The sequence below is a fragment of the Cyprinodon variegatus genome, unplaced genomic scaffold (genome assembly GCF_000732505.1).
Source record: "Cyprinodon variegatus isolate N-32 unplaced genomic scaffold, C_variegatus-1.0 Scaffold701, whole genome shotgun sequence".
Taxonomy (NCBI): Eukaryota; Metazoa; Chordata; class Actinopteri; order Cyprinodontiformes; family Cyprinodontidae; genus Cyprinodon; species Cyprinodon variegatus.
In genome coordinates, this window is record NW_015151154.1 from 383,788 (window position 1) to 401,919 (window position 18,132).

Consider the following 18,132-nt stretch of genomic DNA (forward strand, 5'->3'; position numbering starts at 1 on the left):
AAAAGTGGAATTTTGTGATAAGCACTATTGCAAATATTTCTTTTCATTGTGGTTCAGACATTAACTGTCAAGGATGTGGAAATCCTTGGCGGCTCTGGAAAAGGTCTGGAACTACGCCACCCTTTTCATCTCCAAGTTTCTTATCTTCTTTAGAGTCAAAGAGTTTGAAAAACCGCAAAGGTCCACAGTCCATCTGCTGACTACTCTGGCTGAGAAAGTTCACCTGGCACACTGAAACACTACATTCCTGGACCTCAAAGCTTTGTGTGTTATCCAACTGGGATGAACAGGTTGCCGTTTCTCAGACTTGTGAAAACCTGCAAGATCAGGTCATTGCAGACAACTTCAGATGTAACTTTATCCAGCTGCTATATTACAATATTGTTTTTATGCTCCCAGGTCTGTTGTATCAACATATTCTGCTATTTTTGAGTCAGTTCAGGATTTTTATTAAGGATTTTTGTTAAAGTGTCTGAATCATGCATGTCCTTTATAAATTGTCAGATATTAAAATCTAATGCAGTCGCTGAGCTACTTGCTGTGTTATATTCGGTAAAACATGTTGGAAAAGTCAATGCAAAAGTGTTTAAGGTATAAACTATGCATAGATTGTTTGCTTGTGAATACTTAAACACCCATAATGTGTCCTCGTCTTCCATTTACCAAGACAAAAAAGATTTGGTTTTGTTCACTTACCGTAAATGTATCTTGGAATTAATATTTCTTCTTTCCAAAGCAGATAAAGATGAGAGTGGTTTGAGGATACGTTTCTTAACTGGTTCAATTTATAACATTGTGTTACTGGTTTATTTTCCACAGCCAGATAAACAATCTACCTTATTAGGCCTCTTTAAGTGTTTTATTTTTCCTACATCAGCGTCACACTCTGCAGCAAGCATGTTGCACCAAAATGCTGCAGAGAAAGAGCAATACAGCTAGCTTCCTATAAGCGGTAAAAATAGAAAAATGTGTGATACAGATGGATAAATTCAACACAATTAAAATGCCAGACTCTATTAGAGCCAAAAGCCTAAACGTAGTGGTGGAGCTAACAAACCACGATCATTCTCCTCCAGTTTTATGTTTTCTGTAAATGTTGGATCATTTCCTCTGATAAAGTAAAGATTCTGTTGACTAATGAAGGCAATTTTTTTGTAAAAAAAAAAACAAAACAAAACAAATTGTTGGTTGCATTTCTGTGCATTTCTGTGATCAGTGTTTTGAAAATACGCTGAATAATTGATTTATGTGCACCAACCCAGGGCTCACACTTTCTTGTGGTATTTTCCACAGAGCTGCATGAGCTCAATAACCTCAATGCATCATGGCTTATATGAGTGCAAACATGATTTTGAACATTTAAGTTACAGCGCCCGCGCCACAGCAATACCAGTTTGACACTTTAGGGCCTCCAGGAAGGCAAACCTTTCAACTCAGTGTGTTGACTCACATCAGCCACAGTGCATTCCAGGTCCAGTTGCACAGGCATCGCAATGCTGTGGAAAATGTCTAAAAAAGAAAGCCAACAGATCAAGCTACTGCATTTCACAAGTCAAACAGAAATAGGCAGGTGCCGGATAGGAAAGAGTTCTGATGAATTTGAACTAAAATCAATCCGCTGATTTGATTAGTATTTGAAAAAACAGCAGAACAAAAAGTTGAGGAAACAGAGAAAAGTGTTTATTTATGGGCACAGAAAACCATTTTGCCCCAGAATTCACAGAAAAAATGTGAACTGATGTGAACTTTTGTTCTAGTGAGGATTGCTGGCTGTAGCGTTCAGTCATAGTCAGCCTGGCATAACAGGTTTTTGGCTGGTGCTAAGGTAGCCTGTTTTCTTTTGTTGTTGTTTGTTTGTTTTTTTTATTGGAAACAATAAGAACTGTTGGCTATGCATTGGAAGTAGAAGTCCTGTTTTGCTAAATGTCCATCAAATAATTTTAGGTGGACCAGTTTTTTCCACTTTTATATTAGACTGTTAGAAGATGCTATCAGACATCTAAATCACCATAGAAATCAAGCTACTCCACCTTCAGCCCCCAAGGCTGCACCATCAAATTTAACTCTACCAATGTTAGCCACCTGTGCCTTTTCTGCATGATTATTGATCTACGGTCCTCCAAGCTGACATCCTCTATCAGCATTCATCAAACACAATGACAGGAAAAAATGAATTTCTTATGTTTAAATTGTTCATGTGGTTTTACTTGGTGATAGGTTTCTATAATCTGATCAAACATCTCCTTCTTCATGGACTCCCTGCCATGTTTTTCTAACTCTGAATCAGTGCTGGTGGTATTTTGCTTTTGAGTTTATTTGGTGAATTTGGTTAACAGTAAAGTAAATATATTTTTTTCATAAACTGCATCTTTTTTTGACTTATCTCTAAATCAGTTTTATTCAAAGTAATTACTGTAAGCATGAATTGCAGCAAATTTATGATTTCAATACTTTTTTTTCCTGAATAATTTCTAACAAATTATAAGGGATGAGTGCAATCCCGTTGTCAAAATTTGAATGATTTTAGCAATTTCTGCAGCCTTTGTGTCTAAAAGGGCATGTGCAGAGCAGCCAGGTGGTCTGACAGGGGGGACTAATCTGTCTGCTAAGATCTCCCTCCTTCTCCCTCTGTCTGCCTTTTTTTCCCTCTTAAATATTTCATCAATCAAGTAGCTATACCCTCCTCCTTTTCTCCTTTCTTATCTTTAACCTTAAGTGACTTGCTCTGTCTTTTGGTTAGCATTTATCCATCTTTCCTTCTTTCGTTTTCATTGTGGCTTTTATCCTGTTTCATGTTCCTGTCTTGCCTCAGGACTTTTCTTTCACCTTGTCTCTATAGCCCCCCCTCAGTGACCCTGGGTGTGAAGCCCATCTTGCATCTTTATGCTCCAGAAAGCACAACCAGACACTCCTGAGGGAAAAAGGGAAGCTAACACATGGGATATTATTAATTTAGGCCATCTATCCTGTTTGTGGTTGATGGACCTTTTATGGGCAGAATATACCAAATGTTTCTATAATCAGTGTTTAAAAACAACTGTGGTATTCATTTCTGAGATGGATTAAAAAATGACAATTATTCCTAAAAATGCAAAGTATACAGTGGATGTATGAGTGTAACTTTGTTTTATAGATGATGGCAGTGGTGTTGCTGCTACTATCTTTCATCCTATAGCAGTAGATGGATAGATTCCAGGACACCCACTCCTCTGTACCTGTGCATCCATCTACTTATAAGTGCCTTTCAGCATTTTCTGTTTCCTGTACTCTTTGCTTTGCTGCTGCTTAATGGACCTGGCTTTGATCCTAAGAGCTGCTCTGAGCTAAGCTTCATGCATCCATTGTTATCGCCACTAAGCATCTGAACATCATGAATAGATACTTCAAAAACACATATAGAGTCGGCTCTTAGAAATGTTGCCAATTGCATTTTTCGTTGTTAACAAAAAGGTTTAACTGTCTTTTTTTGTGGCATCACGTTATTATATGTCTAATTCATTTTATAATCAAAACTGGATGTTTTTTTAATAGCTCTGACCACTTTTTCTAACCAATTATTATACACAGGCTCAAATCAAAGATTACCTTTCCAACATTCCTAAGCTGGCCATCTGGAAAATTTGACAACCCAGATGGAGATATTCGTTTTGTCCTGCTAGGTCAATTATCCTACATATTCTTTTTTAATCATTGCCGTCTGTCCACTTCAGCAGATTTAAGAAATTTTCCGAACAAAAACTTAACTGAAATGTAAAATATATCCCCATCTTAACTAAATTTGATTTAGACTTGATTTAAAAAGGAATGAATAACATTACAAGTAAAACATTGAAATCATTAAGGTGCTGTCATTATATTGAACTGTTTTTGTTTTAAAAGCTTTTTATATTAAACTTTATCACATTCTTTTGCAATTATAATCACCCCATTACACATTTACATAGCAGTGGGAACATTGTAGCAATTTCAGCAGTGATACTTCCTGTTTGAGTCTGTAATCAGAGAACTAACTTCACACTGAGTGAGACTTTGGCCAAACGAGTCAGTGGATATCAATACTTTATGTGAAATTTGCCCATTTTCAGACACAGGAAGTCATTGAGCTGACAAAACAGTGTCAGATCCAGGGAAAAAGAACAAAGAACAGAGCATGGCATGCTGGCATGAAAGCATTTAACTCTATCTGAGTGACAAGACATGAAGTCACCCTGTGGATTTCCTTTTTGTATCTTTTGAATGTGAGCTTATATTGCTGGACTTCCTTATTTGGCACCAGGATTAAGAACAATTTTATCTATAAAACTGAATCTTTTCAGCTGATTTGGTGCTGGGTGAATGGCCCTTTTAGGATTCATAATGAGTCAGTATGGCACCACTCACTGGTACAGATTGTTAATGAAGGACATGCTTTGCTGCTGCCAGTACAGTTGGAAATAAGAGCCATAGAGCATTTACAGTAGAAACTGCTGCTGCTAAAGTTAATTATCAATTATTATGTTGGTGTTATTTAATTTTTTTTTTATTTGGTTTTTACTTAAGAAGCTTCAGCTATATCTGTTTGTAAATCAGAATAAAATCAAAAACTTTTAGTGAGACAAGTAAAAGGCTTCAACAGCAGCATCTTCAGGCACCACATGAAAAAGCTCAATAAACACTCTGCTCTCTGGAGTGCCCTGCCTACAAGACATGACTGCTACATAAATCTATACTGCTGCAAACAGACGACACATGAGAGCAGGTCTGAAACTCACCACATCCCATGTGCAATGCATGAATATACACCAAGACGAAAAACCTTCAGGGCCACGTTTCAGAAAAATATCATGGGATGCAGGGTTCACATATCAACCTAAACATGGGGCATTTTTCAGCTGCTTGTTTTTGGTAAAAGAAATTATACTTTAGGCTCCACGATGAAAAGAATAGACAGTTAACAGCTGTCTCTTGCTGTACTTTTAAATAGTAGTTTATTGGGATTCATACGTTTTTTTTCTCTATATTTGGAAAAAAGTTGCTAAATGTATTGTTGTAATCAAGGACCCAATTGAAAAAATGTTCAAAATTACTTTTCATGTTAAAGTAATGCTTTTAGACTGGAACCCTGATCTGTTTCTATCAGACATGAACTTTGTAATTTACGTATGATTGGGCCTCAATCAGTGGCTACAATTTTCATTTACTTTATCATTGTCTGCCTCTTTACATCGGTCAGAAAGCATATACATTTTTTTTGACTTCTTGTAATATTCTAACATGTTCAGTATCTACTGCTTATTTCAGTTCTTTTAAAGCATGTTTAGATCTTGGCTCAGTTTTAAGTACCCATGGCTTTACAGAGGAGTCTTTTTATATATTAGGACATTTGAACTGTGAAGAAAAAATGTATGACCCTGATTATTTCCAATCAATATATTTTAGCAGCAAAATTAGCTAAAGTATGGTGATACAGTTTTTAGTTCCAGACAGTATTAAAACTCTTCTTTTCTGTTTTCTATTGGGAAAATCTTAGAAAATTAGAGCAAGATCCTCACACTTCAGCTTTATTCAAAATCAGCCAAATCGTAAAGATAAAAATCAAAGTTTGTAATATTCTTAAAATCTGGGAGGACTATGGATCAAGACCAGTTTGAAAGATAATAGGTAGGTCTGACTGTTTGGATGCAAAATACATACAAAAAGAGCTGGCATAAACTTTGAAATTCAAAAGGAGTCCTCTTCCTTAACCAGTCGCCATCGCTATCTTTCCCTTCATGAGTCAACAGTCTGGTTTTAGAGTCTCTTTCTGTAATGGAACATCTTATCATCCTACATTTTGCAATAATGTAGTTCTACTACTTACATGTAGGTATAATACTAGAGGTAGAAACAGTTAAGAGGTCTGTTTCACAAAGCAGGTTTAACAAACTCACACTGTAATCTTCATCTCTGAATTGATCTAGCTTAAGGTTGGAAATTCTGAGTTTATGTTTTTTTAAAAAATGCTGCTGTGAGTTTGTTTAATCGGCTCTGATTAGATCCACTCAGAGTTGAGCACATGCATAAATACTAAAAGCCATCATCAGTAGAGCTCTGATTCGACATGTCACCATGACGACAGGCAACAGGAAGTGCCTATTTCACAGCACTGGAACTAGAGATTTTTATGTAGAAATGAAAAAACATTGGAGAAATTGTTTAAAAAACAGAGAAACAGTGCCACAGCTGCAAAGGAGAGGGAGATGGTGTAGGAGATTGCAGGGGTCAATGTGCACTGAGGAGTGGCTGAAAACTGATAGGCATCAAAAACATCTTATAATCAATTTCTACTGATCAAAATAAACTAACAGGAAAATGCACACAACGCACACATTATCTACATTTTCCAAAGAAATCACTGAGGAAAGATTATCATTATGGTTCTTGCTGATAAAGCTATGCGTATATTTATACATACTGGTAAGTGCCGTTTAAATAAATTTATGGTTTTATATAATATATACATTAAATGAGTCAAGCAATGTTCTTTATCTTTAGAGAACATTCGTAGGTGTCTGCAGAGACAAACTCTCCCCTATAAAACCTAAAAACAAATTAATAAAAAGCAAACATTCTGTATTAGTCCTGTTTATCTGAAATTTTATTTTAAATGTTTTTTTTGCAAAATTTATCTATTTAGTTTTTGGTTAAAGGTATAGTGGAGGATGTTCTTTTTCAAGGCGGTCATCAAAATCCGTTAATTGTCAAACATTCTGGTGATATGTTTACGTAAGGCCATCCTACTTGCTCGTCACCATCTTCACATACAGGTTGTGAGTCTGACATTGTGGAAAAATTGCAAATCTTCTTTTGCAAACTAAGCTTGTATGAGCGATGCAAACAGCAACTTTTAAACAGAGCGTGCACTAGGAGAAATGGGCTCATGCACGCTCTCGCACAGGTTTAATAGGCATTCCCTTTTGGGAGCGGATACAGGGTTGTGCATGTGCATTTATTTTTTTGAAGTGGAGAGGGCGGGTCTTTTCAAAAATTCTCCCATTCTTTAACATACTAGCCTTAAAATGTCAAAGTAGGAAATCCCACATGGTATCACTGCTGCCACCATCAGGCTTAGCAGATAACTGCTTGTTCCAGGAGTATCAAATTACATCTAAGGGAGAACAGCAAATTTTCTGGCAGGTGTGCCCCACAGGGGTGGCCAATGATTGGCTAGGGGTAGCCATGGCCCCTCGGCCACCCTTCTAGAACCGGCCATGTGTGTAATGAGGACAGAGATAAGGTCGATGTATTTGATGGATTGTGAAGTGAAATGGTAGCACTAATAAACAGAGGTGAGTAGAGTACCCAAAAATTGTATTCAAGTAAAAGTAGCACTACTTCATCATATGTTATGTTATTAATCCAGTTACCATCATAACAAAGCATTTAATGTGTTTTGAGTTACAAAATCAATAGTTGCAATATGTAGACCAGGCTAAATTAAAGTATACTATTTACTGTATTATCACCAATTTTCCAAATGACATGGTAGACTCAGCAGATGGAAAATAACATTTAACCAATAAGCCTTGACTACAAAAAAGATGAAAGTATATTTCTCAATGGTGCAAATTTGTTTAAAACAAGCTTGTTTTCATCATGTGGAGTTACTCACAATGAATGCAATCAACAGACATTTTAATCTAGTTAAAGTAGAGATACTTTATATTTTTTCTCAAGTAAAAGTAAAAAGTACAATGATATAAAACTACTCCAGAAAGTTTTTTGTTTTGTTTTTTCGAGAAGATACTCAAGCAGATGATTGAATAAATGTAACTAGTTACTACCCACCTCTGCTCATAAAGATAACTTTATGAATATAAAATGGCATCTATACGTGGTCTGAGATCCTCTCCCTATAAATATTTAATGCTCTGCGAATTAATCCCTTTCATTCTTTAATTTCATTCTTGTCTAAAGGACGGCAACTCATACTATGTTTGTCTTTTTATCACCTAGTGTGTCTAATGGACCTAGTCACTAGTTTTATTTTTATTTTTCACACAAAACTACAACAGACCTTTCATGACTAAATGAGGAAATAGAACCAGGCAAGAGGACACAATGAGTTTAATGAACAGAAGCTTCTGACCAGATTACCTCTGGGGAGAATGTTACTACGGTAACAGATACAGAGATTGAGGAAACTCAAAGCTTCCCTGATTTCAGGTTTAGAAAACTTTGATTTTTCAGTATGCCTGTTTTGTGAAATGGGCCTCAGAAGTCTAGCTTAAAAATTCACAGGGAAAAGAGACCGAAAAAACAAAGAGTGTTACTGGAAGTAAGCCAAGAAAGGCCTTGTGATTTCAAACAAGCATCGTGGGGTTGGTTGGCTACTACTCCAGCTGCTGCTGCATGAGCTGGAGATTGAACCACAGTGGAGACAGATGCAAAGACTGAGTGGCAGGATGGGAGAGAGGGGTGAGAGCAAGAAGGAGGGGGTGTTTGCCCTGCAGCTATCAGCACTAGTAGGAGGGGAAGAGGGTGGGAAGAGTATACAGAAGGGGGGGCATGAGAAAGAAGGAGGCAGACACAGGCCCGTCTGCACACATTTGCAAGAGAAGGAAGGAAGACTGAAGATCTGAGCAGGTCATTTAGAGAAGAGGGTGGATGTTTGCAGTCTGACAAGGCCGCAGGGACTTAAGTGTCAAATCAGAACTCAGAAGGTAAGGTGGATCTTTTAGGAAATTTAGTCGATCCTTACAGTTTCACAGAAACCCAACGGGGTGTCAAATCCAGCCTGTGTAGAAAATACCTAAATGTGGGACCGGTCAGCAGAGTTAAAAGTCATAGCAGAGGATCACAAGCCAGAAGTCTTGTGATGACAGTTTCAGATTCATCTTGTCGGTGTTTTGCATGTTGCATGCCAATAGCAAATTATCTGTTTTTGTGCTGCTTTCTTGCAAGTCCTCGTGAGATAGAGAAGACACACTTAGACAGAACTACCCTGTGTGCCAGAAGCCAGTGACCAATGAATGAGCATCCTTGTAAAAGAAAGCTCAAAGCATCCGAGTCTACTCTGTCTGTCTCCTCTGGCTGTCCCTCAGGCTACTTTCTGCTGCTCTTCTGTTCTTCATCAATTCTTTAACAAGCTGCCATTATGCTGTTCATACAGATCTTGGTCCAGAACAGATAATGTGATGGATAACAAGTATAGGATGAGGGGAGGATTATCATGTGCATATAATGTAAACAGTAAAATATATTAAAAAGGCTTAAAGTTTAGAAATTAAGATTAGAATCACATTGGAGAGTATGCATGTTTTACCTGTTTAGATATAAGTATTTATTGTGAACTTTTGTGAACTTTTATTTTCCAGTTGAACATTTTTTTTTACAGGTTTTTCTTTTAACTTTAGCTACGTTTTCAAATATGTTATGTCGACTCCGTCCTCCCAGGAAATAACACCTTATGGTCCAGAGTTTGAACAGCTGCTGAAAGCCTCATATTTAGCATACAGAAAGAATCTTGCAAATATCTGACATTGGATTAGTGACACCCTCATCCTATAGCAAGCACATTTTTCAAATTGAATATCTCTATTGTTTAAAAAAAAAAAATCAATTGTGTTACTACTCTTTTATTTTTTAGGCCCCAGTGGATTTATTGGACAGTCACTAGACAGGAAATGGGTGGAGAGAGAAATGGGATGACATGGAGTTCCTCAGGTCAAGATTCAGACTCAGGGAAACTGTGTGAAGGACTGGGGCTAAACATGGGTTACACTTTCTTCCCCTATGCTACCACTGTACCCCACCTCATTTAATATTTCAGCCCTATGCTATTTTATCATCCTTTTCACTGTTGTTATGTGTGCTGGCTGAGACTTTATAAACTAAGACAATTGCAGCCCATCATGCATACCAACAGCTTCTTTCTTCCCTTCAACACATTATATGAATGAAAATAAATAATAATTTTGCTGTGGACACTGCTCATAGCAGGTACACTTAAGGAAGCCAAAGCTATTTTCTTCAGTAGCAATGAGACTTGAAATTAGGACAAGTTGATGAGGTTCTGTGCTAAAATCACAGCCTGGTATCAACATGATCAGGTTAGCACACTTTAGAATGGGAAATACCTGAATCTCCTTTTATGCCTGACAATTTATAGTGACCCACCTGCATTCCACCTCATGACTTGGATTTGTTTTGCCAGCTTTCATTTTTAAAGGCTAGACTTGTTCGAGCTTGTTTTGTGGTTTATAAATGACCAGACAGCACAGTCTTGTGATATAACCGATTTTTGAAAGATCAAGATATTTCCCTTTTAGGCATACTGCACAGTTAAATATATCTGGTATATCCAGTCAGGGTAAACATCTAAAGTATACGCTAAAAATGTAGTACAGTAAGTGAAAAAGCCTTCCATTAAACGGTTATTTCATTTTAGTTTTTAATTTGAAAATGGTAATAAATGGAAAAATGGGAACGGAAAAAATTGACAGTCTGCTGCATTTAGGGCATTGGCTGCTCAAACCCACCACCAGAACTTCACTATAATGATAATGCACTATCCAGCTGAAATACAAAAGCTTAGTTCTGAAAAGGGTGAAGCAAAAACGTGTTAAAAGTGAATAAAGTTTGTAGAAAAAACACATTCAGAAAGCCTGGAAACTTGTACCCTGAAAGCAATGTCCAAATAAAAACAATAATTACTCATTTCTTTCCTTTGAATAGAATGTGTGGAAATTCAGCTGTTTCATGCAGCATTTTTTAGTATCTAATCAAGATTTCTGCTTGGTTCTAATCTGAAGATATGTCTTATTTATCCCACATATTTGGCCGAAGTTAAAGAAATGCAATAGAACTCTCTTGTGATGTCAGCTGGGGGCCAATTCTTCTTTCTGCATTGAGACTGGAAAAACAACAGCAGCATGGTTAGAGGATGTTTCTATTTGCATGCTTACATCCCTCCCACCACCAGCAGCGGACCTTCTTATCTGTAGAACAATGCTGAATAGAGGATCGCCTGATGTCATCTGGCAAAGCTGCCACTGATCTGACTAGAGCAATAAATCCTCATCCTGCAGTTTTTGTAGCATAATGTTCTAGAGTTGCTGAAAATGTGCTCAGAGACACATTCTGTTTAAGAAACTTGATCAAACTACAATGAAATGCATCTGCAAGAATCAAGAACCCCCCAGTTTCTCAAATAAGGTTTAAAAGTTAAAGGACAACAATGTCCTACGGCTTAACAAGCTAATTGCATGCATCAAAAGCTCCACCACTGTATTGATGTGGTAACAAAAGCAAAAAAATACTTCCTGAGTCAAATAAAATCAGTTCTGTTGTTTTGCTCAAGTGGTAAACAATGTGTGTTTTTCTGCTGTGCATGTTCCACATGAAGGTATATGACAAGACCCAATTCAGTCTGCTGTGTTTAATGGAACTGATCAGAGCCTGTTTTGTCAATATTTCTTTGTTATTTATTTATTTGATTGATGGGGGGTATTAAGTTTTTCCTTTCTAGTGTATTAAGCATGTGTAGTCAACTTGGTCGAAGGAATTTCACCCTTAACAGTCTCACCCCCATCCACAGTTTGAATTATTTCCCAGCACTAGATGTGTAAACTGCTATCATGTCTGCACAGATGGACCAGCCCACCCTGTGCCAGTGAGTTTAGAGGATGTGAATATGACTCTAGAAATTGCAGATTCTATCTCCGTGTAACTCATGAGTATTCAATGCTAGAGCCTTTCTGCATCTACAGAGGCGGTTTTAATGCAAGCTGAATCATATTTTGTGGTTTTGCATCTTTCTCCTTGTGAGTTTCCACTGACTCTTTGAACTAACAAAAATAATCCACTTATATAGTTAAGTTTAACAGAGATATATAATTCTTTTATGTAGCAGCTACCAACTTTTAGATGCTTTGATATGGTTTTAAATGATAGAACAACGAAAAGTTGATCAAGATTGTTCCAGTGGTAGAAAAGAAATCCTTGGTTTAAAAAATTGTTTTTGCTAACTGATAATCTGAGGTAAGATTTATTGAGTCCATAAATTGTAGAAAAAGCATTGTTGCAGTGTCAGGTGAAAGTGTTTTTTGGGTATGTCTGTACCAGATTTGCACATCTAGAGGCTCACATTTTTGTCTGTTATTTTTCACAAAACTGCTTAACTTTCCACAGTCAGATTGGATAGAGATCATCTGTGACCATCCATTTTCAAGTCTTTTTATGGATTCTGATGTAGATTAAAGTCTGTTTTTTTTAATGGGCTATTCCAACACACAAATCTAGTCCAAAACAGGGTAGCTTTGGCTCTATCTTCACTAAATTAAAGCACCAAACAGATATAGTTAGATTTTGGACCGTAGTATTTTCCTCTTGTTTAAAAAACATTTACAGTGATAATCAGCATTTTCACACATGCTGCAAAGGAAACTAAAGTATCCCTGTCAATTCTTCTGCCCTTTTAGATGTCATGGCGTCCGACGTACCGAAGCTCCAAGTTTCGAAATGTTTACGGCAAGGTAGCCAACCGGGAGCATTGCTTCGATGGCATCCCCATCACCAAGAACGTCCATGACAACCACTTCTGTGCCGTCAACTCTAAGTTCCTCGGTGTAGTCACAGAAAGCGCTGGTGGCGGCTCCTTTATTGTAATTCCTTTGTCCCAGGTAAGACAAATACTTCTCTTATTACTTGTCCATTGGCAGGGATAACAGAAAACTGTTTTCCCAGAATGGAAACAAATGTTTAATGTTAATCTATTAAATTTAAGAAGTTTTTGGCTACTTTATGGTAAACTCTCAGAGTGCTGAGCTGTTTACACTCAAACAAAGCAAGGATTGGATCTACTTTTGCAAATCATTTTGGTTGCTTTAGATCTTGAAGTCAAGATGTGAACCCAGTGCTCTATCTGGATTGTGTTGCCAGTCGAACCACATGAAGGCAAAGCTGTGCTGCTCATAAACTGCAGAGAAGGGCCTTGCTGACCTGGAACTGGAAAGTATTTCCCTTTTACAGGCAAACAGAACAATGTAGTTATTTTTTATCTGCTGATTACAGAAAAAAAGGTATTATTTTAGACACAAAAACCTAAAATCAGACATTCGAAAAAAGAAAAACAATTGTAAAGTGATGTATATTTAATATGTTTCAGTTTTTACATGGATTTTAGTATCTATAAAGATTTAAAGTAATCAGTAGGAGAAACTAAATAAGCCAACATGGATAAGTAGACTTGATTTAGTTTTCATTTGTGCCTTCAATGAAAAGTTAACGCTATTTTTTATTTTATTTGATTCAAATTGAGATGACATTTAAATCAACTGCTCTAGGAGCCCTTTGCTTCGAACCAGAGGTCAGGAAGACTTTTATCGGACAGAGGAGATCCCATCTGCTGCTTAATGGAGACTTGTTTCCATTTTTGATGCGTGTCGCCTATGTTTTTCATGCAATTAAAAGCCATTGATTTAAAGTTTTCTTACAACACTTTTAATCTCAAGGACCATTTTGTTGCTTTAAATCACCTAACTTCTTCACAATCCCTATAAGGTGCGAAAAAAGATGCAAAGCAGTTCAAACTCTCGAATATAATTTGCTACTCTCCATCTCTCAAAACCAGATTGGGAATAATGAGCTTCATGTTATAAATTAGAAGAACCCTGCTGATCCTCTAGTATAAAGGTTTTTAAGAGAAACCACTTTCAATTTTCTGTAACTGGGCTGCTACAGTCAGATTAAAAAGGGTGAGGCTGCAGTGCAGAAAATAGTCTGAGGTCTCGCGTTAATCGAAACGCTGTTGTCTGTCTTTACGAGACTCATTTTGTCTGGAGCTGTTAAATCTTAAGAGGCTTTGTGAAACACATGCTTGCCAGCATCTTGTTGACTCAAGAGACTCTGCCTCATATTGTCTAGACTCAGATATGACCCAGGGATACTAACTAGCAAATGAATGGGCTAGATTTACGTAGCTAAAGCCACTGATGTTAGAAATCTTTCATTTTCATTTCAGAGTCAGCCAATAAATTGGTAGTAAATAGCAAAAATCAAATTTACGACTCTAGGTAAAATTCTTTCTCCTGAGTTGAGTCAAACATCCTACAAGAAGCTAGAGCAAATATCACCAAAATATCGATCATAAATACATAAAGCTAGTGGTACCCAGTACTTGAGTTAAGGGTAGACGAGGGGGTTGGCATGCCCCTTCTAAAATGACCATCCCCCCATACCATCCACTGTGACATAAAATTTTCCTGAATGTGTAAAATTTCTACTATATATCAACAGTAATGACAATAACATTGCCTTTTCAACATTTGCCTGGCTGTGGGCTTACGAGTAGCCTGAGCAAAATAAATAAAATCAAAGAAGTGTCCTACCATGATTATGAAGCTGAACCCAGTGGGAAATTTGTCCCTATGTTGGGATCCTGAGGCTTGCCCATCAGAGGGCACCTAGGATCCCTTCCTGGGGATTTTTTTTGTTACTGTTGGGATCTGGGGTTGAGGGGGGCGCTCTGTTGGGATCCTGAGGCTTTCCCGTCAGAGGGTGCCGAGGATCCCTTCCTGGGGATAACCCCAGATCCCAACAGTAACAAAAAAATCCCCAGGAAGGGATCCTTGGCGCCCTCTGATGGGCAAGCCTCAGGATCCCAACAGAGCGCCCCCCTCAAGGGCGGCTTCCAGACGCCCTCAGAACAGTCCATAAAAAAAAAAAAAAAAAATCCCCAGGAGGGATCCTCGGCGCCCTCTGATGGGCAAGCCTCAGGATCCCAACACCCTTACTATGTAGGGCCAGTGATAGCCATACCAGTCCAGGACTGACTGCAGTTCTACTGTAGAGTCAAGGTCAATGACCAGCGTATCTGACATGTAACAACCATACCATGCATATTGGTTTAGGTTAATAGAAAATATCAATTAGGCTATGAATGCTTCCAAAAAAGAAAAAGAATTCCACCATCCACCTTTTTTTTTTTTTTTTACAACTAAACTACTGGTGGTACCCAAAGTGAAATTGAAATGGACAGTTGAACTTCAAATGATTACACTTTGAATAAAGTAGTTTTGTAAATCAAAGAAGACAGTGGTTTATTATTTCACAATATATAAGTTAATATAGGTGATGTTTCTTTGTTCAACTGTTGAAAATGTTGGTTGTAGAATGGGGTGGGAGGAAGTCGCAAAAACGATTTTGTTAAAACAGAAGGAAGGCTGCTAAAAGCAAATGCGTTAATATCTTCATAAGAGTTCAGTTTCAAACTTCGACATATCTCTTTATTCATATCTCTGCTATGCATGTAATGTTTTTTGTTTGTGTTTTTGTCTGTCTGTGGACAGGATAACGTGAATAGCCAGAGCATCCGCCCTAATCACTATATAGGGCACTATACATAGTGGTTACACCATTTTAGATGAGTGTCCGAACATCTAGTTGATGAAAAAAGTAGTGAACTCAACATTTCCCACAATGCACCTTGAAAAGTAGTGCTCATCCATGGTCACTAGATGAGCAGATATATCCCGGAATGCTTTGTGAGAGCACTCCTCTCAAAGCATTATGGGATTTGTTGTGAAAGCAGCCTGCAACAAATAACAAAGATGGTGTGGGGAGGTGGAGTCACATGACCAGGGAGCAAAAATTAGTAATCATCTGTCCGAACAGTCAGTTAATTGAGTTCACTATAAAGTCTACTATATAGTCCCAGCTCTATACTGCGATTAAGTGATTTTGGAGTTAGGGAGGACGTTCGGACACAGCCTAAGTCTGCATCAGAGCTGGCTCTCTGGAATTTGGCAGTAGTTGTAATGGCGACCTGATAAAGGAGGAAACAGGTGCTTTAAAATATAAGTTCAGCTGGCACTGAAAGAAAATCACAATTTAGGAAAAAGAAAAAAACATGTCACTAATTCCAAAAGGGAAGGTCCTCTTTCAAATAGTTTTATTTGACCGTATACTTTTTTTTAAGAAAGGGGCAAATGTTTGATTGCATGTCAACCTGCGCCAAGAGCTATAGCCACGCATGAGGCTGTGTTGATATAGCAACGGCTGATTTCCTTTTGGAGGGAAACATGGGTTACACCACCTTGTTTATACCCCCCACCTTAAAGCAAGGCGCTTTCCAGAGCTCCGAGTGAGACTTTAATTCGGAGTGACACTTGTTGGTTAAGGGTTAGGGCTTAGGGGGCAGTTTAGGATTGGGCCTCGAATTGCTGATCAAGAAAGAAAGCAGAGTGCAGGAAGAAGGTGAGAGCAAAAAAAACACACGCTGTGCCTTATTTATAACAGTATGAAAGGATTTTAAGTAAATTTTTACCAAAGGTGAACCCCATGCCAAAGAAAAAAATAAAAATGGCCCAGATCATGTGTGAGTTTTAGCTATAGTGCAAAATTTGCTGCTGGATGGAGGTCTGCTCTCTACGAATATTTTTCTTCTTTTTGATTTTCTAGTTTATCCTCGTACAGCTTTAAAAAGAGCGATCATGGGCCATGAAACCCTTGCATTGAGTGACCTACACGTTTATTGGCAGTTCATCTGTTATTGATTAAAAATCATAATAATAATAATTTTAAAAATCCAGCCTTGAGTAAATATACATTTTTAAAACTACCATTCAGCACAGAAATTCAGGTTTTCCCTGCCCCTGATTATTACATGAATGTTTTTGTCCATGAAAAACAAAGATCTAAGTTTTGTGTCCCACAAACCCAAAATGGGACGCCACTGGGCTTCTCAGTAAAACAATAATCTAAATAAAGTATATGCAGAAATATATATATATGCAGACAGTTATTCCTGTCTTCACCAAAGACAGAAATAACTATGGTCACCCTTACCTAAACCCTAAAGACAACCTAGGGAGGTAACTTTAATAGAAGGGACAAGAAAGGAGCCACGGTTCAGGAAAAAGTGAAGAGAGATCCTTCTCTCCCTCTGCATGTTCCCACTTTGTAAAATGTTATGGGAAAAAAATAAAACATATATGTTCTTATTGCAAAAGGGAGGTACTGGTCTCTTTTTAAATTTAATTTATTTAAAAAAGAAAAACACAAAAAATCCATTTGAGTATGTGGGATGAAAAGTACAATTCCAGTATAAATGTACATTTTCAAAGATTTTGATACCACCTTTATTGGCTGTCAAGTAAAATAATACAATATTTTTATAAATAAACAAAAGATACAACTCTTAATAAACTCCTTGCTCATCGTTTCTGTGCCTTATTTCCATTTTTATTGCAGAGCCAAAGACTACTTCAGCATGAGGTAATCAGGCCAATCTCAGTTGGGTTTGGTTCATGGTGAGATTCGAGCCTGTCTGACATATTTCAGTGACAGTTGGCGAGACGGCCATATGTTCGCCTGTAGTCAAAGCCATCAGCGGAGGAACTGCCGCTGTCACCACCTGGAACCCAGACAATGACACATAAGGTCAGGGTGAAGACAGAAACCGACAGGGCTGTTAATGTAACTCCTTATACTGGCGTAAGAGATTAACAACTATAGCTTAAGGATACATGCGTAAAATGTATTGAAGAGATGAAAAATAAAATTAGATCATTTTGAACTTTTAAAGGAATAGAAAATGAGGATGGCTGGGTTACTTTCTAACTGATATCAATCTTGTTGCTGTTACAGTGTGTGGAACTAGTTTTTCTCATATAAAGTGCTCAAATCTGCTCTGTCTTTTAATGTGATTTTAAGCAAATTATTGCTGGAATTTGGCCCTTGAGGCGAAAAAGTTAGAATACAAATAGCCTTTTTGTTTATTTCATATTACCACCACAATATTTAGTCATGTGTTATCCTTTTTTAGTTTGTGTGTAAACCAATGTGTTACACAACAGCTGTTGACATGTGGGAAATCTGCATCCTATAATCTTGCAATCAGAAATAGTAGGATTTATTCCAGCCTCCTCCATTTTGGTGCTGATGTCATTGGACATGTTGCATAATGACCTGCATACTGCTGTATACTGAGCTCCACTCAAAATTGCTTTGAATGAAGACACCGCTCTCACTCCATTCCCAAAATCTTTGCCACGTACAGAATGAAGATTATAACTGTATACCCAAACAAAAGAACTTCTTCTGTCTTAATTAGATTTAAACATCAGTTCTGACACACAACAGGCAGCCAAGGTGTAATAAACTCACACATTT

General features: G+C 37.5%; 1 protein-coding gene across 2 annotated transcripts in view; it reads left to right on the forward strand.

Annotated features, from left to right (window-relative positions):
* Positions 1–18,132, forward strand: part of coro2b (coronin, actin binding protein, 2B) — a 41,606-nt gene that overhangs the window by 11,672 nt on the left and 11,802 nt on the right. Inside the window, exons 1-2 of one of the 2 annotated variants that reach the window (XM_015394642.1) lie at positions 8,552–8,681; positions 12,441–12,641. In XM_015394642.1, coding sequence (XP_015250128.1) covers positions 12,441–12,641 — 201 coding nt within the window. In that variant the 5' untranslated portion in view covers positions 8,552–8,681. Of the gene's footprint in view, positions 1–8,551; positions 8,682–12,440; positions 12,642–18,132 lie in introns of those variants that run through there. The other variant, XM_015394641.1, reaches the window with a different exon arrangement.